This window comes from Zeus faber (genome assembly GCF_960531495.2).
Source record: "Zeus faber genome assembly, chromosome: 4".
Classification (NCBI taxonomy): domain Eukaryota; kingdom Metazoa; phylum Chordata; class Actinopteri; order Zeiformes; family Zeidae; genus Zeus; species Zeus faber.
In genome coordinates, this window is record NC_137191.1 from 29893130 (window position 1) to 29916506 (window position 23377).

General features: G+C 43.8%; 1 protein-coding gene across 1 annotated transcript in view; it reads right to left on the bottom strand.

The window, feature by feature from the left end:
- Window positions 1–22672, bottom strand: part of LOC307228716 (dolichyl-diphosphooligosaccharide--protein glycosyltransferase subunit TUSC3) — a 137351-nt gene extending 114679 nt beyond the window's left edge. The window contains exon 1 of the mRNA XM_079998482.1: window positions 22558–22672. Coding sequence (XP_079854608.1) covers window positions 22558–22662 — 105 coding nt within the window. The 5' untranslated portion in view covers window positions 22663–22672. The remainder of the gene's footprint in view (window positions 1–22557) is intronic.
- Between the last annotated feature and the right edge of the window lie 705 nt (window positions 22673–23377).

Consider the following 23377-nt stretch of genomic DNA (forward strand, 5'->3'; position numbering starts at 1 on the left):
TTAGTATCCGCTGAGCTGAGTGCCCTGTCTTGCCTGTGACCTACTGGTTTATTAGACAGAAGTAACTTTTTAATAACCATCTGAAAAAAACAGACAGCTAAATGGTAAATGCATTTATCATGACAAGATAAGTTTACCCAAAAGCTGCTGCCAATAATTGTTCTGGTAGTATTATGCTGAGTGTTATTTCAGTCAGCTTCTTAAAATGTGCCTTTCCCAAAGGACAAATTCAAACGGATGTGTATCTGAAATTGGATATGAGGAAGAGCAGCTAGACCAGCAAGTACTGGGCTATATGGCTGGAGAGAAATGTCAATATTGATATAATTATCATCATGTTATATCACTACTTACATTACAAATCTTTATTTTCTAAAATTGGACAATGGATATGTCTATGTGAGTCGCTATGGACAATTTAGAACAGGAGTTCTCAAACTTTTTGGTTGGCGAACCCTAAAAGAAAAGACAAAAAGTCTCACGACTTTGTCATTCCGACTCGCCAACGTTGGATCTAAGAACATAGTTAAGTAAACGTGCAAACCTCCGTGGAGGTGGTACCCCATGTGATTAGAATTTGATTAAAATCATTGCCATTAGTGCTGCGTTCGTGCTGATTTGTGCCGTAAAAATGTAAATGTGTGCCGCTATGGTTTAACATTATACAGGTGCTCCTCACTTAACGACCTTTCGGACTTAGGACCAGCTCTGTCCGACCAGTCAGTATTGTACACGCGCGGCATCTCAGCGTCAAGCATCTCATCGCGCCTCACCCTTTCTCAGTAGCGTTCGCAATTTCCAAGACCGCAAAAACCTCAAGGGGGCGGGTCCTCGATTATCGACCAATTCGTTAAGTGACAAGTACCTGAATTTTCTGAGGTGTAAAGTAACTTTCCACCCCATCGTCGTCCATATCGATAGGTGACCAAATGTCCCAATTTGTGTGGGACAGTCCTGCATTTTGACCATTTGTCCTGTATCCCGCAACCAGACGGAATGTCCCGCATTTTGATCAATTGAAGCTTGAAAATTGAAAAATATGCATTTCAATCATATTGACATTTGTTCCCATGCATGCTGCGCAGAGTCAGCACAGCAGCAGCTTTTCTGTCTGCTAAGTGCTCTCCTTGGCTGTCGGACTCAGGACAGGAGTGGGAGAGTGAGCTGCTATGGCTACAGAGACGCTCCGTGCAGCCGCGTGCGCACGTGTGTGCACGTGTGTGTGTGTGTGTGTGTGTGTGTGTGTGTGTGTGTGTGTGTGTGTGTGTGTGTGTGCAGCTGCACGGAGCGTCTCTGTAGCCTTAGCAGCTCACTCTCCCACTCCTGTCCTGACCTCCTGTCCTGTCGTGACGTGTCGTGTCCTGCCTGCATGCGTGCGTCTTTCTCTCAGTCTCCCTTACGGAAAATGTAGCCTGCTGAAGTTACTCATTGTGCTTCTGCTGAATAATGTAACAGAGAATTATTTCTGAAAAAGTATTTTCATTTTGTGAAAAATTATTTGAGAAAAATACAATTTTAAATAAACATTTTCCATATTTTTGTACATGCTCAGAAAATCATCTGGCGATGAGCAGACACCAGAGAATTCAGTTCATGGAAGCTTAGTTGATTAGAGGTGATTGCAACTTGTACAACAGACAAACACTGTATTCATCATAGTGGCTGCTGAAAAAGAACAAACAAAATCAACCAATAATTTTTAAACTTAACACACCACCCACTAACTCTAAAACCAAGACCTCTCTAACCTATGACAAACTGAGATTTATGCCTTCCATAAATGACCTAAGCATACAGCGCCAATTATCACAATGCATGTATTGAGAGCTTTATCCAATGCAGGCCAAACGATTCTCAACCATACTGTTTCTGTTAAAGTAACACATTTTCATGTCTAGCCCACCATTGAATTATGTGCTGAGTTGAGGTTGACCCCTCTGGGCCAAATATACTGTGATGAACAAGTCAATGATGTTATAGCAACAACCCAGAGTTTCCTTTAACCGGTAATTGCCGGTTTTTGACCGGGAAAACTGTTGAAGTCCGACATATTTAAATCTCTCCGGTCATAATTTCCGGTCAAAATAATTCCATCTAAGCACAATTTGAATTAGTGCTGGGTCGACCATTTTGATAAAAAAGACCGCAGATCTGTTCATTACCACGCACGCAAGTTGCAGCGGGAAGCCAATCAGTTTGGACGATCTAAAGCTGATCTGAAAGCTTCACCTCTGACCAATCACGTTTGTCGATATCGACCTAAGCTCCGCCCCCTCCCTCGTGGACAGGTTGCACTTGTAAACACACGCAGAGCGGAGCGTCTAGAACTCTGAGGAGAAGCAGGAAGATGATTATATTTAAGTTCCGACCCAAAGCAGACAGTAAATATTCATTCTGTGAAATATGTAGACGGGATGTCCTGACGAAGACGGACAACATCACAAACTTTATTATTTATTTAGACCTACTTCCCATATTTATTTTGTTTTGGATTTGATCAAAATGTTATTTTAGTGAAAGCAGCTGCATTTGTTACTTATTGTTCACGAACAGAAATTATTTGATTTCAAGTAGTAACATTCGTAATATTAATTTACTTATTTTTAAAATTGTGTTAACTGACAGGACTTATTTTATTTTTAATATTCAATAAAAATATTATACAGCTACATGCCTTGATGATGTCATTCTCTATATAGCCTGCTTATAATTTTTTTTTTTAAGCTCAATAAACAGATAATATATCTGAATGACCGGAATTACTCCCATTTGTCCGGGACACTGAAATCTGCCAGGACACGTTGACCATCACAAATTTATTCTGACAGAAACTCTGCAACAACCTGTTTCTAATACTTGAACTCGACTCAACATGGCATTGGTACCGAAGGCCGATACTGCTCATCTCAGGGTTTGACCAAAACCATTTCATACTTCCACACCATGTAAAACATGCCAATGGAATCAATACAATACAATCAATACAAACGAATCAAAATGAATTTGCATTGCATTTGAGTCTTCAGTCTCCATCCACAACTGCGGGCAGTAGCTCAGGAGGGAGAGTCGGTAGTAGGGTCGTCTAATAATTTGAAAGGTGCTCCTGCTAGCATGCTGAAGTGTCCTTGAGTGTCCCCAAATTGCTCCTGATGGCTGCTTCCACATCAGTGTATGAATAATTGTAAGTTGCTTTGGACAAAAACATCTGCAAAATGATGATGAAAATATGTATGATTATAAAGACTCCCTCACATTACTCACGAAGGCGCTGACTGAGTCTAGAAATACAGGAGGCATATACCATGAGGACAGACAGTGCACAGTCGTTTGCCTTTTCATAGTGCAGTCGTACCAACGTGTACCCATGGCCGAAACCAAAATTAAGCCTTGTATGCTGAGGTCCGCTATTTCATCATTTTAGTCTGTGTAGACCCCAGCATAGTCCAGTCCATGTACAGTATGCTATGTCTGGACTATGAATTGGCCGTTAGCCGCTACTGGATTGAAATGGTGCAGAATACTTTGAGCTAAAAGATGAACATTCATCATGACTGATTTAGAAGTACTGGTCCACCGTATTTCACGTGTTGTGACATTCAGTAATCGAGGTATAAGGTTGTTTTTTTCCCCTTTATCTGGGAAAATGAAATCCCCAAAATGCCACAACTTAATTCCTTGCATTTTGGGCTTTGAGAAAAGCCATTGACCTCCTGAGAGTGAGAGTCCTTAGAGATTCCTCAAAGACCAGTGTATTCCCTCAAAACCTTATTATGATTCACCAGGGCGGCCTGATGCACTTCAATAACGAGCCTGTTAACAGTAAAGCCAATTAAAGGTTAGGCTGCATTCCAGAACCTAAGTTCCACGGCCTGCAAAATGCATTAAAGAAAGTCTCATCAATGTGATTTACTGTCCAGCTGTTCAGAATACAACGTAGTACTGTCAACCTTACGGTAGGTCATTTTTGCAGCTTCAACCGCGTTGTATACCCACCGCATTGCCTCTCTCGCTCAGGCTGAAAAGCGATGGCGGTCAGGCGAGACAGATGGTAGAGGTGGCGACCTTGCTGCAGCAGTCATATCTCGCTACCGGCACGCTGCGCGGGTCTTCTAGGTCTAATTACTTGGTAAATTTTCTGAACAGCAGGTGGTCTCGCCCGGGAGAGGACTTTACGGAATGGAACTGACCGGTGAACATTAAGGTTCGCGCTAGTCCAGCTCCAAACAGCAACAAATTTACCCCCCCATTAAAGACACGTTTAACATTTTAGTCAGGCCGCTAACAGCCCTTCTTTAAATGGACGGGTGTTATTGAAGAATGGGCTTTCAATCCCTAAATCACCGTCATTATTAGGCAAATATTTGGGGGTGGAACAAAAGTGCCTGGGCGCCTTGACAGTCTTTGCAGCAGCTGTAGCTGCAGTATGGCTGCACAAGACTAGATGAGTTTGGTGAATTAAAGCAACATGACTGACTGTTTGCTCCATGCTCATGTTAATGTTTCATTCGATTCGAGCAGCGGGGCTATTTTATTGGACTCTTTATTGGAGAAAGATTTTGTTCCTTCACTGAAGGATTATGGCTAATGAAAAAAAATGCACTACCAGCCTTTGAAAAGACCAGCGAGCCACAACTGCAATAACCCATGAGTCCCCTGGCTCTTCGTTCTACAAAGTACAGCATTAGAGTGGAGATGTGTTGATCACATTCTAAAAGACATAATTGAGTGTATTTAATTCAAAGTCATTGTTTCCCCTACCACTACCATTAGTTGCTAGACCACCAACTTATTGTGAAGACACAAACTTACTATAGCATAGAATTTCACCAATGAATAACCTGTATAGGACCCTGATGATCAGTTTGGCCACGCAAGCTTATAACTCGGTGACTACAACATGTTATGCTTCAAATTCCGTTTTCACCAAAGATCACTCAGGTTTTTTAAAAGGACATAATTGCCACGGAAAATGACTTGCATGTGCCCATGTTTAATGGAAGGCTAGTCGTGTCGATGTAAATAGTCAAGGGATTAAGGCTGGCAAAAAAGCTCTTAATTTTTATGACAAACTCCCCCCGTCGAGAACTCTCCTTCATTAGCAGCCGCCCACTAACAGAACATTTTAAGGGGAAATGCTGGTTGAGGTACGTAATGTCTCTCCCAGTCCCTGTCACCTCAAAGAAATGACACGGCATTTTCAGAAAGGTTAAATGGAAAATGCGGAGGGGAATCTGAGAAAGACAGACAGAGAGACAGAGAGAGAGAAAGACAGTAAAATCCAGAGACTAGGTCAGACACTAAATGACATTTAGCATTTGGTCTGACTAACTTGGTATTCTGAACTGCTTCAATTCATCATGTTACATCATCGTACAGCTCTGCGCGTGTGTGTGTGGGTGTGTTTAGGTTTGACATCTTTTGTTTTGGAGAACAAAGCACCAGTCAGCCAGACAAGACTAGCGCCAACAAATCTGTAATTCCATAAAGCCCTTGGTACGACCCGGGGGTCTTGGAATCACAGTGGTGTGTGGGTGGTTGGGTGAAGCATGGGGGGGGTGAAGAGATGAGCTTTCTGTAAGCTCTCAATACACAAGAAAAATTTCTGGCCTGCAAATATTTCTGGAAATACTTAAATTCAGTGGAAACTATGCATCAAATAGATTGTTTCGATGGTTGGGTTGGGTTTCAATTTATTGGCTTTGCTGCCGAGGCTTCCACTGTCAATGCTTTTTCATGTAAATTTGGGTGACTTAATTGTGTGAATCGTCCAAACCGATCCGGAGGTTTTTTTTTTTATTAGTTTTTTTGGGGGGATTTTTTTGGGCATTTTAGGTTTTTTTTTGTTTTAGTTTTGTTTTCGTCTGAGATATTACGTTAGAACTAAAACATGGACACGGCTCTAGTCTCCAGTGAAAGCACAGGAAGCGAGGCTTCACGGGCTCGTAAAACTGCGTGCCACAAGTGATGCGCTCGCATAAGTATATTTCAGACTTTTCTTTCACCACACGTGTTTGCATCCCTGTACCATTAACTAAAACTAAACTTAAAACTAGGTGTGAAAAAAAACTTCAAATTTCAGTTAAAACTAGACTAAACTAACTGAAACGATATTGCGTACTTAAAAAACTGACTAAAATAAAATAATGAACATACAAGAAATGTCTTTCGTTTTCCTTTTACTCCACAATTTGGTTAAATTTGTCACCATATAGCTGTTACAATACAATGACCAGCTCTTATCTTTGGAGACAAACAGCATTAATAATGAGCATGGCTCAGACCACATTCGGTGGAGAGATATTTTTAAATGGAAAGACGCAAATTTGAATTCACCATTGCTAAAAATGAGAGGACAAACAGGACCGTTGAGATTCTTGTCTGTGTGGTGAGCATACAGTATACATGTGGGTGTAAGAGAGACAGGCTAGTTTTGATCAGACTAAGTGTGACCAAGGAGTTTGGGTTATCACAGCTCTTATCTGTTTCTTCCCAGCTGAACATTCAAATTGTATAAAGTATATAAAATACAAACCACAAAGAATTTTGTTCCGTTACTGTAATAAAGCTTTTAAACATTTATTTGTGTCACATTTTCACTATTAAGTTGATGTATAACATTTACATTTACATTTAGTCATTTAGAAGACGCTTTTATCCAAAGCAACTTACAAGGGAGAATAACATTCACGGCATAATATCTTAAATACTCAAAATATAAGGTAACTAAAAAGGGAAACTATATTTTCAGTTTCGGCAACCAAATGCTTATGCCTGATTGCCACCCTGGCAAAAACTTTTAGAAGTTAGTGTTGAGCCCTGGTCAATCGGAGACAAGACCACTGGTCAGGTGACCAAGTGACCAGCCCAAAGTCAATCGATCGCCTTAGTTTTAGGAAAACCCAGATGGGTTACAATGAAAACGTTGCAGTTTTGAGAATTTCGGGATGTTGGGACTAGCAACGTAATATACTCAAGACAGAGGATCTTATGGATTGCCAGTGAAACTAAGAAGACTGATCAAAGCGGTAGATGTCATTTCATCCATTTTCTCTTCACCAGCCGTCTCTGTCCATTATCCAGTCACTCATACTTAATGGCTGAAAACGTTGCTTCAACTAGACGGAGTCGTGACGCATGTTGGCCTGCATTTGGTCAAACACCTATAGCATCACCATGTACTCAGGAAGTTATCTCTGACCAATCAGAAACCAGTACAAAATTGCTAATGGCTCTCAGAACCCCGACCCATGACAAGTGTTTTCAATAAGCTGGTGTTATGACAGGCTTTCTTCCGATCAGAGGAACACACACACACACAAAGCCAACGGTGCAGTCTTAACAGGCTCTAGCAGTGAAGCAGAAAGACTAAGAGTTTAATAAGAGAGAATTATCTGAAACAGCACACACACACACACACACACAGAGTACTGAGAACCTAGAACACACACATTTGTGTGTGTCTTATGGCTTATAAGACGTCACACTGTTATGCTGTGTTGCTATTACAGTTCACAGAGGCCATGGTAGTGCACACACACACAAACACAAACACACAGGTGTGTACAGTATGTACACGTGTAATCGCACATCAATGCTGTCACCGGTCGTCCGGAGAAAGAGAGGGAGAGAGATAAGGACAGAGAGAGATTGATAAATGATAAAGGGATGACAAGGCAGACAGATGGAAATGGGAAGGAAGGAGGAGAGATAGCGATAGAGATAGAGAGGAGGATGGAGGTAGCACCAGAAGGGTGATACAGTATTAATACTTTCGGGAAGAGATGGAGAAGGGTTGGAGTAGTGACAGTGGAAGTGGACTAGAAGCAGAGGGATGGAAAATGGTGAAGATGAAGGGATGAATAAAGACTTCATCGGGTGGATAATAGAGAAGGAAGCCCTTCATTAGGAATGTGAAGAATTTTAGAGTAGAATAAGAGATCAGAACTACAGATGGAGTGTACTCAGCAGTGTGCACATTCCCGCTGGGCCGGGCAGCACTCGCACATTGCAGTAGTGGAAATTACGGACTGACTGGGCCCGAAAGCATGATTAGAGACGGAGCAGTGTTTGGGATAATACAGCACAGTATACAACAGCACGGCACAGCAATACGGCATCACGAACAACCCTTAACGGTGACACAGTATGCGGTACAGTATGCTACACACAGTACAGTAAGGCAGTGGAGCCAATGTGTGTGGCTCAGTGAGGACCCCTTGTGAGGTCAGCATTGACAGTTCTAATGGCTTGCAGGGAAAAACTCTGTCTCAGTCTCTCTGTGTGACTGCGGAGGCGCTTGCCTGACCGCAGCAGCTGGAACAGTCCGTTGTTGGGGTGATGAGGATCCTTCATGATCCTGCGGGCTCTGCTACTACACCTCCTGGTGTATAGCTCCTGGAAGGGGGGGAGGGTAGTTCCAGTGGTACGTTCAGCTGAACGCACCACCCCCTGCAGGGCCCGCCTGTCCTGAGCAGTACAGCTCTCAAACCAGGCAGTGATGTTGTCTGTCAGGATGCTCTCCACTGCTCCAGAGTAGAAGGACTTGAGGATCCTCACAGAGACCCGGAATTTCCTCAGCTACCTGACGTGGTAAAGACGCTCTGTGTCTGTTTGTAAAGTCCATGTTAAGTCCTCTGTGATGTGGACTCCCAGGTATTTGAAGCTGCTCACCCTGTCAACAGAAATCCTGTTAATCATGAAGGGCACGTTCTTCCTCGATTGTGGTCCTCGCCCAAAGTCCACAATCAGCTCCTTAGTTTTGCTGACATTCAGGTGGAGGCTGTTGTCCTGTCCTGTCCAGGTCAGCCACCTCCTCGCGGTAGGCCTTTTCGTCGCAGTCAGTGATCAGGCCCACGACAACGGTGTCGTCAGCAAACTTGATGATGGCGTTGGAGCTGGTCTTAACACCTCCCTCTGTAACTGGACCCTGGACTTCCTGACGGGCAGACCCCAGGTGGTGAGAATGGGAAATCTCTCCTCCTCTGCACTGACCCTGAGCACCGGGGCTGCGTACTCAGTCCCCTCCTGTATGCCCTGTTCACACATGACTGTGTGGCCACACGCAGCACCAACACCATCCTGAAGTTTGCGGACGACACCGCCATCCTAGGTCTCATCTCCAACAACGATGAGTCCTCCTAACGTGAGGAGGTCAGCGTCTTGACAACATGGTGCCAGAATAACAACCTCTCTCTCAACGTCTGCAAGACTAAAGAGATGATCGTGGACTACAGTAAACAACAGCGAGGGGGGGCACGCCCCCATCCACATCGACGGGGCTGAAGTGGAGAGAGTCTCCTGCTTCAAGTTCCTCGGTGTGTCCCATCAGTGATGACCTCTCCTGGTCCAGGCAGTCGGAGCGGCAATAAAAACTGCCCAAAAGCGCATGTTCTCCCTGAGGAGACTCAGGAAGTTTGGCATGTCTGTCAGGACTCTCACCAGCTTCTTCCGATGCACCATTTAGAGCATTCTCACTGGCTGCATCACCGCCTGGTACGGCAGCTGCTCCGCTGCTGATCGCAAGGCGCTCCACAGGTTGGTGAAGACAGCAGAGCGCATCATTGGTTGCCACCTCCCCTCTGTGCAAGGCATCTACCGCACAGGATGCCTTAGGAAAGCACGGAAAATCATAAAGGACTACAGCCGCTCAGGCTACGGAATGTTCACGCTGCTGCTGTCTGGTAAACTTTACCGGAGCATCTGGGCATGGACTACCAGACTCACAAACAGTTTTTACCCTCAGGCCATCAGGCTTTTCAACCTGCAACGTCTGAAGTCACCTATGTAAATTAAATGTACATCACCACAACTACATGTACATATCCACTGGCACTCCTTCACTTTATATTAATATCCTTATCTTGTGCAATAGACTGACCTATTTCTGTTGGAACTGCTACAATGTTCCAATTATTTTAGTTTCCGTTTAAGGATTATTTTCTTATTTTCATTTTATGTACATACATTGTGACCTCTTGCCCTTATTAGTAACATTGACTCTTACTTTATTTTATTATATTAGATTCTTATTTTAGAAAAGAAAATAAAAAAAATAAATAAATTATTTCCTCCTTTTAGTTGCCTTATTTTATCTTTTTATGCCCACTACGCAGTTGTTGCCTGTCATGCCCCAAGAATTTCATGTACCGAAAGACCTTGTGTTGTACTGTACACTTGACAAATAAAACACTTTGAACTTTGTTTACCTTGAAGTACCTCCAAACAGCCAATTTTTTTCCTTTCTTTCGCTCTCTTTTTTGAGCTACAACTATGTTACATTATGTGGTATCAGGTTTGAGTATCACAACATTTTTACTAGTACAGTACATGAGCACAGTATGGGGAATCTATCACACAGAATCTGAAAATATATCTGACACTGATCACCAGTCATGGCCGATCAAGCTGAAAAACGGCCGATCGATCGGTGCATCTCACATAATTATTATTTTTTCTTTTTGGGGGGGTAGTTTCAGCTGGCATTTCATACCTGCCTATTTTGACCAATAATTGCGTGGTTGGCAGGTCTGAAACTAGGCAATGGAAATTAATTTATTGAATAAATAATGACGGCAGTGATAGTGAATGTTACAAGGCAAATGAGCCGCCTGGTCCAATAACATTGCACAACAATTGTACACTGGGTGGAAAAAGCAGCAAATGGCTGTCCAAAAAACAAAACCAACTACCTACGAGCAGTCAGGGGTAAACAGCCAGGCTCTTATTTTCCACCCACCCCCTTAAAATGTCCTTGACTTTTGGATGGAAATGCATGGTCTTGGAACATTACCATTTTGCACAGTGATAGCAATCAACTGTAAGCAACTAAATAAATCAGCAACAATTCCAATCGTTACTAATAACTATTGCAATGTTACTAGTAACAATTTGGATAATTTTGTCATTGAATCCTATGGGGCTCCGTGTTTAAGGTTAGCTATTTGCCTCCGACTAGTATCTATTCTGATCATTATTGTTCCGTTTGCAATGCAAATACGTACAAGTACAGATATTGAGGAAAGGCCATTGAGGGTTTTTTTTTTTTAACAAATTGAACGAACGCGTGAAAGCGAGAGAAAATCCGAGTGCCTACACGTCAATGAACATTAATACAGTTGAGAATTAATCTTAACAAGGACCAGGGACTCCCCTCCCAGTACAAGGGGCCCTGCTCCACTAATTAGACCCTGAAATGTCATGAGAACGGGTGAGGGGAGGGGGGAAAAAAAACGAGGGATTGTTTCGCCACACTGCAAAATTAGTGATAGAAATGTCAAAGCCTGTCAAAAAAAAGAAAAAAAAAAAGGGCTGGACAAAAGAGAGGGGAAGAGATTTGGGAGGAAAGGGGCATCGAGGAGGAAGAGGAGGAAGAGAGAAAGACGGATGTAATTTGACCGCTCCGGGAAATGGTCATCGTCATCTCACAAAGGGCAGAAGGGGAGAGAAATGAGAGGAGGAGAAAAGGAGAGAATGGAGCGGGAGAAAGAAATAACTTGGGAAAACAGGCCATCATTCAAGGAGGGTGTCGACACCAGCCCATCAATAATTCAGATGACGAGAGCTAATAAGAGAGAACAAAAAAACAAATCACCACCATTTTCCCGGGGAAAACCGCTGAACCGTCGTTTTCTCCAAGCCCAGGAAAGAGGTGAGCATTATAAAAGCCGCCTCTCTGGAACCATTCAAACTAGTCCTGGGTGACAGAGAAATATTTATTGTTGCAATAGTCGCTGGGAGTTTTAAGGGACATCTCCGTCTATCACAACGTCCTTAGGAGCTCACAATCCCATGTTAAAACCATCCAACTGTGGCCCATCGTACTGAGCTCTGTCGCAATGTAAAAATGTTCCCAATGGAAAACTACACTTTTATTTAACTATGTATAGGTAGCATATCCAATACTTTACCCAAATGTACATATATTTGCTTGTTAAACACACTAACACATTCAAATCATATTTCATAGACGAGAGACCCATGCGGTAAAAGAAAGACAGGTTAAGAAACTTTTTAAGACTAGGGTCCAAACACGGGCGCCAACACCACCTCGGAGAACAACTGCAACAGACCAGACACTCTGGATGATGCTACAGAGGTTACCGTAGGTGTTGTCGGACCCAATGGGTGCTCAACTGGCAATAAAACAACTGAGAAATATTATGTTGCATTATAAAGGGTAACATCTCCTTCAAGCAATGGCCTATGTTTTGGTTTTTTTTGTAAATGGAAAAAGATACACCGCTGCACTCTCCAAGCAGAATGTTGAAAGGTTTTCAAAGTTCTTTAAAGGTTGTCATATTTTAGCTTTGATCCAAAGGGGCGCCAAACTCTGAAGTGGTCTCCAATTGTTGCCTGGCAACGAGCGGCATCCAATGCCTCAATGAAACATCTGTTTTCATGCAACTAGCAAAAAATAAGAATGTTCCAGTCAGCACTCGGGGATCATACAGACAAAAGTGGACCTCCTTTGGATCTGGATTCCCTTTGAGTCTGATGTCAAATTCAATCACTTTTTTAATTCATATTATGTTGTTTAATAAGCTTAACAATATGTCACCATGAACATGGCACTGTCCAGAACCTCACGGGAATTACTGGGAGTCAAATATACTTGGACAGCTGAGGCAGTGTCTCAGGAGGTAGAGTGGGTCGTGTAGTAATCCAAAGGCTGCCAATTCAATCCCTGGCTCCTCATGCTAGCATTCCCCATTAGCATTGCTAAGTATCCTAAAGCAACACACGTAACACCTAATCACTCTTGATGTCCATTAGTGAATGAATAAGAATTAGAAGAATCTTTACTGATGACACGATGGGCCACACTACAACACATGCATACACACACACACGCACACGCACATGCTTTTTGGATGGTGGCCAATGAAGTGTGGCCTCTGCATTTCTCCCATCATGGCTTGTCCTTCCTCCGAGGGGGCAGCCAGGAGCAGTGGGCAGCGTTCGACGACGCGCCCGGGGAGCTGGTACCAAATGGCCATCACTGGTCGGACGATGGTGATGTGTGCATGTTTTTGGTGGGGGTCCTTACTGAAGTTAGATGGAGCACGGGGAGAACATGCAAACTTCACACAGAAAGGCTGGAGCTGGAACTGGGAGTGCTTACACAGTGTTTAAACGCAGAAAGCCTCCGTCGACAAATCCGCCAGGGGCTCAGGCTACACCCCGACGCCCGTCTAGTTGTTTACCGCCTGCTACAGGGAGCAAAGCCAGGTGGGCGGAGAGGGCATCAGCCCGGTTTTATTCTCGTCTTTGACTGCTTCCACTGATCTATGGATGGGATTAGCAACGCCGCTGCCTTCATAGATCCGTCTCAGTCGATTGTCCTCTACCCTTTAACTGTAAATATATTTATTAACTTTTTGATACCGACTGACTAACAATACGTTGATTCAAAAGTTTTTTTTATAACCGAAAATGTCCCTCACTCTGTTTCTCTCTATGACCTGCTCCTCCTCCACGCACACCCCTCATATCCCTTAGGTGTAGGAAGTGCTTACATGGGTGCTTTCTGGGTGCTGTAGTCAGCCTAAGGACACACGCACACGCACACACACACACACACACACACACACACACACACACTAATATCTAGCTGAGCCCAGGTGATGAACGACAGAGCGGCAGAGATATAAATATTCCTTTTCCTCTCTGTGACTATTTCTTCTTCTCCCTGGAGGCAGAAAGTAGTGTGGAGGATGGAGGGAGGGAAGCTCCGAAGTGCTCTCTCTCTCTCTCTCTCTCTCTCTCTCTCTCTCTCTCTCTCTCTCTCTCTCTCTCTCTCTCTCTCTCTCTCTCTCTCTCTCTCTCTCTCTCTCTCTCTCTCTCTCTCTCTCTCTCTCTCTCTCTCTCTCTCTCTCTCTCTCTCTCTCTCTCTCTCTCTCTCTCTCTCTCTCTCTCTCTCTCCCATTAATCAACCCGTCCTTCCATCCATCCATCAGGAATAGCTGCAGGTAGGGAAAACAAAGACGATAGCAGATGAAAATGCAGAGCTTTATCACATATAACACCCCGTCAGTGGAAAATAACAATAATACCATCGGCGCTCTAGGGTCTACGGCAGACCACAGCAGAGACAGAAATAGACAGAGCGAGAGGGAGAAAGGGAGCGCGATTGAGGTAAAAGGGTGAAAAGAGGGAGGAAGGGTTGGTTGGTTACTTGGGAGAGATCGAGCACCAGAAAGTTTAGCCAGAGATCGAGTCGAAAAAAAGTCAAGGAAAAGACTTGGGTGGAGAAGGAGAGCGCGTGACGATAGAGAAGGAAACAAAGAAAGAATAAGTCTGTGGCATGAGGTGACCGGGGCAGAGATCAGGAGGGGAGGGGCATCGATTAGGGAGCTGAATACAAAACGCTGCTCCACCATTTTGTCCATTTCCCGCTAAATAACAACTCCATCCTCATCTGCTCTGTCGTAGCCCTGGGCGGGAGACGGGGAGAGCCCATTCCTCACATTATAACTAACCCAATATCTCTCCTGTGGCCTCCGAGACACCCGTGTGTGTGTGTGTGTGTCTGTGTGTGTGTGTGTGTGTGTTCTCTAACTTTACTGCCTGCTAGCTAATATGCTGGCACAGAAATATAGCCCTAAAGCTATCTAACCACATCTACTGTCATTGCAGAGAAACTGCCGAGGCCCATTTCGGACAGATTCTGAGCCGGACGACTCCACACAGAACACACAGCGGGCGGCTAAAAAAAAGATTAAATTCCCCAGACTTTCGGTTTGGAACTGCTTAGCTAAGGACATTAAGGTGGAAGTAGATGGTGTTGCCATAGGGGCCGGCGGCCTGGAAGTTCCAACGGCCAGCGGCTGATTGTGGAAGACTGTGGTGCTGCAGCCCAATTTCGAAAAGAATTACATTTTGCCGGGGAAGGTCTGCATTTTTTTAATGATTGTCAAAGGGATGTGGGATTTTAATACCGTATGGAGTCTGTAATCTGTGTGGTTTTTAAGTTTGATCAGAAAACAGCAACCACTTGTGAGACACTGAACTTTGCCTTCTTGGCAAGAATTCTGTGCCATTAAAGTACATGTAAAGTGAAAATAAAATTGTGTTGCGAGTTTGTCATACCAAACTCAGAACACAAGTGGCAGGTGTTTATTCCCAAAACCGCACTTTTATCCCAAACTCTGCGCTGTTAGCTTAGCTTATGTCACTACCAATTCCCCGTTTCCGACAGCCCAACCTGGTGTTTATACTGTATAGTGTTAGCGGGAGGGGCCATGCCAAGTATGCGGTTCTTTGTTATACAGAGCCGCCACCAATCCCCCTCTTTGGAAAACTATCTTTCCATGTTTGGGTCCATAAACAACTGATCACTACTCCAACAGGGGGAGAATCACCACGGGTGAGACAATTAAACATAGAACCAAACAACATTTACACAGAAAACATTGGACGACAACATGTATTCAAAAAGAGTTAATTAGGTCCAGGAAAACTGGGACAGCAATTGGGCAGGTGGCCTCTTGCTGTTATGGCAGTGAATTAGGGAGAAAAGGAGAGTAATGCAACTAGGAGATATATGGGCCTCCACCACCCCCGGCACCCGGCCCCCAGCGCAGTGAACCCGTGCAGCAGGAGTAAAGGCCGACAGTCAAGGGGACCAAGCCGGCAGGAGGCCAAGCCGGCAGGGGGCAAGCCGGCAGGGGGCTCACCCGCTAGGGGGCCCACCCGGCCGGGGGTCCACCCGGCCATCCCCGGGCCAACCACGCCCACAGACCGACCCACCAGCGACCCACCACCCTGGAAAACCCCAGTGCTCAATATGTGCTGTTGGCAATTGCACTTAAAATCGCGGGGTGTGCTGGTGCGAGTTCTTCAAGTAAGTCAAACCCGAATCACTCACACCCCTCCTGCCCCGCAGACCCTGGTCTGGTATAGTGTTGTTCGGAGTAGGATGGGTGTGCGAGTGTATGTGTTTTAGTTCCGATTTCGGAACGGACGAGAAACACGTCAGGGCAGGAGCGTGACGGGCAAGATGGCAGGCGCCCGCCACATCCCCACCAACATAGCTCGCACCCTGCCCATCCCACAAGCCCTCGGCCTATTGTGCAGTGAATGCACTGAGTATGAGTTTTGACACTGGGAGAGATCGGCGAAGCACAACCAGATCCGAGGACCCCCGCTCGGACCCGACTGCGCCATAGCACGCATCTCAGAGCAGAGAGTACTCCGTTTTTGTTTTTTTTCCATGATTTTGAAACCTTAATTTTATACTTGGCGATTTTTTTAATCATTCAAATTTGGCTGTGTTGTGAATGACACATTTTCTGTGGTGTGGAAAAACTCAGAAAACAAATTTATTTAACTTTACAGGTACTTTAACTAACACAAATTAGAAAGGCCCACGGTTTTGTAGTCGTCCACAAATTGGACTCGTCCCGGTAAGCGTTGACGGATGAAGCCCTTTAATGGAAGCCTCTCGTGGCGGGGCGAAGATCAATTAGATTCAATGAAACTGGGGATATTCTTCCAACATTAAAATACGGTGAGGATATTGCAGAGAGGGGGAGTGTGTCCTCGTACGCCGGTTGAAGTCCATCTTTATACTGCTGACTCATCCCAAGGGTATAATATGGATTTTAAGCCGGACGTTAAATATGAAGGCAAAAAGAATCAGATCGGCTCTGCATCCCTGATCTCGAGTCTTTGTTAACTTTGCTATTAAATAAAACATTTACACAATTATATAAGGGGAAAGATGAAACAACCTTCCCTTTTGGTTTTTAGTGACTGTTCCTTGGACTCTGTAATAAATCAATGGAAAGGAATCTCGCACCTTTTAAAGGTTTTCATTAGGATAATGATTTATTGCACATAACCTGTGTTAGATTTAGATGAAGGGGTATAATACTCATTTAAAATTGACACATTTTTAAATAGTCATTATTCATCCCTTCCCAAATTTGTTCATTGGGATAACGGGGTGAAGATTCTGTTCAATATATTGTTTTGTTCACATATTAATTTGTTAAATGATAATTTCACAGTTCTTCCATTGGTTCGCCCATTTATCCATCTATCAATCGATAAATTAATAAAGAATTCAATCACAGCTATGGGAATTCAGGTAACTAAGGAAGTACTAAACATAGGGATATAATGTTATGTGAAAGAGAGAAGAGAAGATTATAACAACATAAGCTTGATTAGTAGTTGTTTGTATGGACTGCAGTATTTGGGAGGGTAATAATAATAATAATAATAATAATAACAGACTGGCACAGTATGTTAGTTGTGTGTAAATGCAAAAAATAAGCGATAGAAAATATAATTTCCGCAGTCCAAGTGTTAGCTGAATGGCTTCTTCTTTGCCGATCTCATTGTTCTCGCTTCTCCCTAACAAGGTGCTCACCGCTGCAACTACTAGCAACTGGTTGGAAGATACACTGATCAGCCACAACATTAAAACCACTGACAGGTGAAGTGAATTACACTGCTTATCACGTTACAATGGCATCTGTCAAGGGGTAGGATATACAGTATAAGGGAGCAATGGGTTAGGTCACATGGGGTTTCCTCAACCTAACATCAGTAAGGACCCCCACCAAAAACATGCACAAATCACCATCGTCTGAACAGCGATGGGCACCTGGTACCAGGTCCCCGGGCGTGTCGACGAATGCTGCCCACTGCTCCTGGCTGCCCCCCCGGAGGAAGGACAAGCCAGGATGGGAGAAATGCAGAGGCCACATTTCACTGGCCACCATCCAAAGCATGTGTGTGTGTGTGTGTGTGTGAGTGTGTGTATATATATGCATGTGTTGTAGTGCGGTGTGTCATGTGACGAATAAAGATTCTTCTTCTTCTTCTTCTTCTTCTTAAAAACCAGGAGGGGAGGGGGGCAGTTAACAACCAAAAAAAAACACTCCCTGGATCATCAGCCTTCAAGACAAGTAGTATTTCTCAAGGATAATACACTTGCATCTAAGTAAGAGTTGTTTAGATTAGATTAGATTAAATTCAACTTTATTGTCACTAGCAGAGTACAGGTACAGAACCAATGAAATGCAGTTGACATCTAACCAGAAGTGCAAAAGAAGCACTTAAATACCAAAGGGCTATTTGAGTACACTGTTTCTGTGCAGTTATGTAGGCAAAAGAGATGTATTATGTACAACAGTACAGGTTTGTCAGGAGAATAGGGGGATTATGTAATGAGACTATAAATAGACTTTTTTATATAAATACTATATATATATATATAGTATATCTATGTATATTGTGCAGGTTTTGGTCAGGTTATGGAAATTAAAAAAAAGTATTGTGTAGTTTTTAGGTGAAAGCAGTGCAAGGGCGATTGATGAAACACTGCAGTCGTGAGTGGAAACAGTTATACAGTACAAAGCAGTAAATGTAAACAGGTAGGCATTGCAGAGAGTGAAATGCAACAGGTAAGCAGGTAACAACAGGTAAGCAGGTAACAACAGGTTAGCAGGTAACCATTTAAAAGTCCAGTGCTAGAGGGGGGGTGGGGGTTTATTCAACAGTGCTACAGCCTCTGGAAAGAAGCTGTACTCCTGCTGGTGCGGGAGCGCAGGCTCCTGTATCGCTTGCCAGATGGGAAAAGGTGAAAAGTCCATGATTGGGGTGGGTGTCATCCTTGACAATGGATTTTGCTTTGTTTAAGCAGCGGTCATGGTATGTGTTGTGGAGGGGGTGGGGGGGGGGTAATACAGCCAATAGTCCTCTGGGCAGAGTTCTCTACTCTTTGTAGTGCCTTGCGGTCGGCAATGTTGCAGTTACCGTACCAGACAGAGCTACAGTTTGTAAGTATGCTCTCACAGCGATAGAAGTCCGATAGAATCCTAGGACAAAGCTTTGCTTTCTTAAGGGTCCGTAGGAAGTGAAGGCGCTGATGCGCCTTCTTCACCAGACTTGAGGAGTTGAGGGACCAAGAGAGATTTTCTGTGATGTGGACCCCAAGGAACTTAAAGCTAGACACACCTGGCTCCACCTCAGCACCGCTGATATGGAGGGGGGTGTGTGCCCTGCTCCTGGTTCTCCTGAAGTCCACAATGATCTCTTTGGTCTTCTTGGTGTTGAGTTCCAGGTTATTGACACCACGTAGTTAGATTTTGAACCTCATCCCTATATGCTGTTTCATCCTCATCTCTGATCAGGCCCACCACAGTGGTGTCATCTGCGAACTTGATTAATGGCATTGGAGCCATAAACAGGGGCGCAGTCATGAGTGAAGAGAGAGTAGAGCAGAGGGCTCAACACACAACCCTGCGGCACGCCAGTGTTCAGGGTCATAGTGGAGGAGGAGAGACTCCCCAACAGCCTGGGGTCTGTTAGTAAGGAAGTTCATAATCCAGTTGCAGAGTGAGTTGCTGATGCCAAGCTGGCTGAGCTTGGAGATCAGCTTGGAGGGGATCACAGTGTTGAATGCAGAACTAAAGTCAACTAAAACACACAGTTTACATCTAAAACATCTAAACATCTAAAATAAATAAATAATATTCACATAGATAATTAAAATGCCTTAGATGTATTGAGTATTCTTATGGACAGTTTTTAAAAAGGTAGGACAATAATTCTGTCCACAGCTTTACTGGATTTGCCATGACAATTATCGACAACCAATAGTGATGTGCGAGTTTGAACTAATCCTTTGAAACAAACAACTCTTTGTAGTGACTCGGAAGTGACAATCTCCACTAACTCGCTCACTCACTCGCCCTTCCTACCAGCTTCTAGCTCGTCAATGTGTCACTCACACTATTGTGCAACTCTTATATTAACTGAATTTGTGGAAATGTATCAAGTTCATTACTGTATTAACCTAGCCCTGTGAGAAAAAAGTTAACTCAGAACTCACTCTCCCAGCTCGCACCCTGCCCTGAGCTGATTGGTCTGACAAGGGCAGCACCAATCCCTCGCTCTCCCAGCCCGCCTAGAGCTGAAATCAAGGTCTGACTCCGACAGTCAGTAACTGTCCATGGATTTGACTTTGTCCCTTTAGTATTTTACTAGTACTTGATTCTGATTGATCATAAAATTGAAATTAAATTTAAGTAAAAGTAATTTAAAAATAAATGTTTTGTCTTTGTGAACTCTTGGTCTTTCAATAGCAATGATATGGATAATTGTCCTGGAGCAAATCGGTGGCCTGATGGTGTGAATCAGTGGGGACTGGGAGTGTGTGGAACTCGTTGGTTCTGCGGGTGCGAGTGAGTGACAAGATGACTTGATACTCGGCTGTCAACTCCAGTTGAGCAGCTCTGACTCGTGAGCTCGTGAGTCAGAGAGAGTAGCTCTGACTGGTTGAGCGTTTCTTCTGAGTTCACAGGAACAGCCCCGGGCTTTGAAGCCAATTTGACATAGTGGTCAAACCGTGTAATTACAATTACAAAAGCATTTCTCCCAGCACACAATCATGGGAAAAGGAGTGGCTGTAAAATAGTGGATATTTTCTGTCACAACCCCTGCAAAATGACTCGTTTCACTATCAGAATTCGATCCATCCAGTCCGATAACATTTGGAAAGTCTAGAAGAGCCACACAATTCAATTATTTTATCCATTCACGTTAGCGGTGGGCTAAACTGTAAGTTAGCCGGCTTGACCAGCGGAGGTCTTTGGTGCACATTCTCTATGGCCGCTGGGGCCGGTTGGGGATATAGTGCTGTAGGGATGATATCTTTGTAGTCAACCCGGAAATTAGCGTCGCCCTGGTTCCCTCGACTAAAGAATTGGAGGAATAAATGGGGCAAGGGACAGTCCAGCAGAAGTCACCCGGTGCGGCCCCAGTCCGCACCCGCTGCGCCAGAAAGCAACGGAGCAGCAAATGAATACGCTTATGAAATAAATCCTGAAATAAAAAAAACGAGGAAATAAATATTATATTAATATTAATATATAAATGACTAAAAATACACCCGCAGACCGAGCGGTGGTGCCCCCGAGCCCCCACGTGCGCCGGGCCAAGTTGGAGGATCTTTCATCACTTTGACCATGCTGCAGGGTCTCATGAGACCCTCCGAATCTTATGCCAAGTGGCCACTTTCAAGCACGCAAAGTGAGAAAGGGAAACTCCAGAAGCGCAGTCCAGGTGCAGGTGACACAGGTGACCACCACGGACACTCGCTCCTCTCCCATTTGGAAAACAGTACTGTTTGTTTATATTTTATTGTTTGAACATTTTTTATAGGCTATTTTGGAACACAGTTACATTTTTAGCACGTTTTGAACAGGCCATTATAAGAAGAAAAAAAAATAAGATCTTTAAATTGACTGTGACACGGAAAACAAACAGTCGTCATTTAGTTGACAGTTTAACATCCCAAGTTTGTACATGTGTTTAAATAGCATAAATGGACTGTAAAGTCCAATAAAATAAGGCTGTACTTTTTACTTTTTATTTTTGGGGAGATCTGCTGGTGGGAGGGTGCAGTGTGTGTTGAGGGATGCAGCGCAGCGGACCCTCAGCGCAGCGGAACCAAATATAATGAAAGTCGGTTCTGAGCTGGGCAAGCCACAGTCAACACCTTGGAGGAGCCCGCACCGCCCAGCGCACACTGCGTTTGTTTACCAGCAGGTCTTTATCGCCCCAATATGTCGACTGGGTCGGACAATATTACCCACAAAAATATGGGCAGAATCATGAACCTGCTTGTGATTTCAAAGTTCGAAATGGCATGCTCATTTCGATCGAATGTCGATTTCAAATCGTGACACCCCTCCTCTTTAGTGAGTGACGAGTACAAACTCAAGTCAGTAAAGAGTTCAACCTCCCGCCACCCTATACACTCAAATTGTTGCAATATATCTTCCAACCACGAGTTGCAGCAGTGAACATCTTGTTGGGGAGCAGCGGGAGCAATGCGAACGGCGAAGAAGAAGCCATGCCGCTGTCACGGAAATTCTCTTTTCTATCGCTTGTTTTTGGCATTTACACACAGCTGACATATTCCGCCACCGTCTCGGGTTATCAGAAGTATGTTTTAGGGTCCTTCCAGGTAGTTTGTGTTGTAAAATGCACCGTTCTTTTTTGACTCTTTGGGTTAGAGTAGCACAAATAAACCTCTTGAATCTTTGCCAAGGACGGGTGCATTTTTGACGGGATCCCGCTCTGCAGAAGTCCCAATGAAAACGAGCGACCAAACGCGGCTGGAGAAATCCATTAAGGGTGCGAGGAACCATTAAGTTGGAAAAAGGCGAATATGATAATAAACTGAACTTTTAGGAAAGTGACGGTATTTTCTAGTCGTATGCGGATGTGGACGTTAAAGCCACAGACACCCAAAGTGACGTCCGTCTTGACTTGAACGCAGCATGACAGGTTGCACACATCACAACAGCCCCCCCACCGCCCACCAGCCTTAATAAATAAACGTGTGATCCTTGATAATTCATCTATCTCTTGATTTTAAATTGTGTTTATTATTCCACCAAATGGCTTCCACTGCTGCCGCGAACCAACAGTTCCGATGTAACAGGATGATAGCTACCACACAGTTAACTCTCTGCGGCCCCTGCCCTTAAAACACAACATAACCGATCTACAAACACGTCGAGTGGAAGCTGTCTTTACCTCCTTCTTCTTCTGCCCTCCCCCGGGGAACACGCACAGCAGCAGGACGAGGAAAACGGGTAAAATAGGAAGATTGGCGGTGGTTTTACTGGAAACGGACGCCATGATTGAGGATGCTCGGGTTGCGAGACACGTCTCTAGCCAACGATTGGTTCTCCACCTGACCAATCAGAAGAGGCTGTTTGTAGCGATGGCTGATGGGTAATGAAGTTCTCCGAGGGAGGGTGTCGCCGCGGGTGTAGTCATGATAAACAAATGTCGCTCCTAGCTCTAAATATGATTATTATTATTATTATTAATATTATTAATAATAATAATAATAATAATAATAACATATGTTGGACTGATTACCTGAATATGCATTTTAGGTAGAAGAAGTGTGTAAAAAGTTATCCATTTAGTGACCATACGTGAATCATAAATCCGTCAATATTTAGATTTATGAGTATTAAATATCGTAATAAAAAAATGACAGTGCTTTTAACTCAAAACATTATTATTATAATAATAATTATTATAATTATTATAATGATTATTATTATTATTATTATTATTGTTATTATTAATAGTAGAAGTAGTAGTAGTAGTAGTGGTCATAGTAGTAGTAGTAGAAGTAGTAGAAGTAGTAGTACTATTATTATATTCAGGATCAAACTGTAGATAATAGATATTGATGTAGATATGCTGTAGGTAATGAAGGCATGAGTTGTGGGGCTATGATGGAGGGAAAATATACAAGTTCAGAAGGGGTGAGAGACAGCGGAGAGGGGGGGGGGGACAGAACTGGACATACGGAGGTGATGGGATGAGAGAGAAGAAG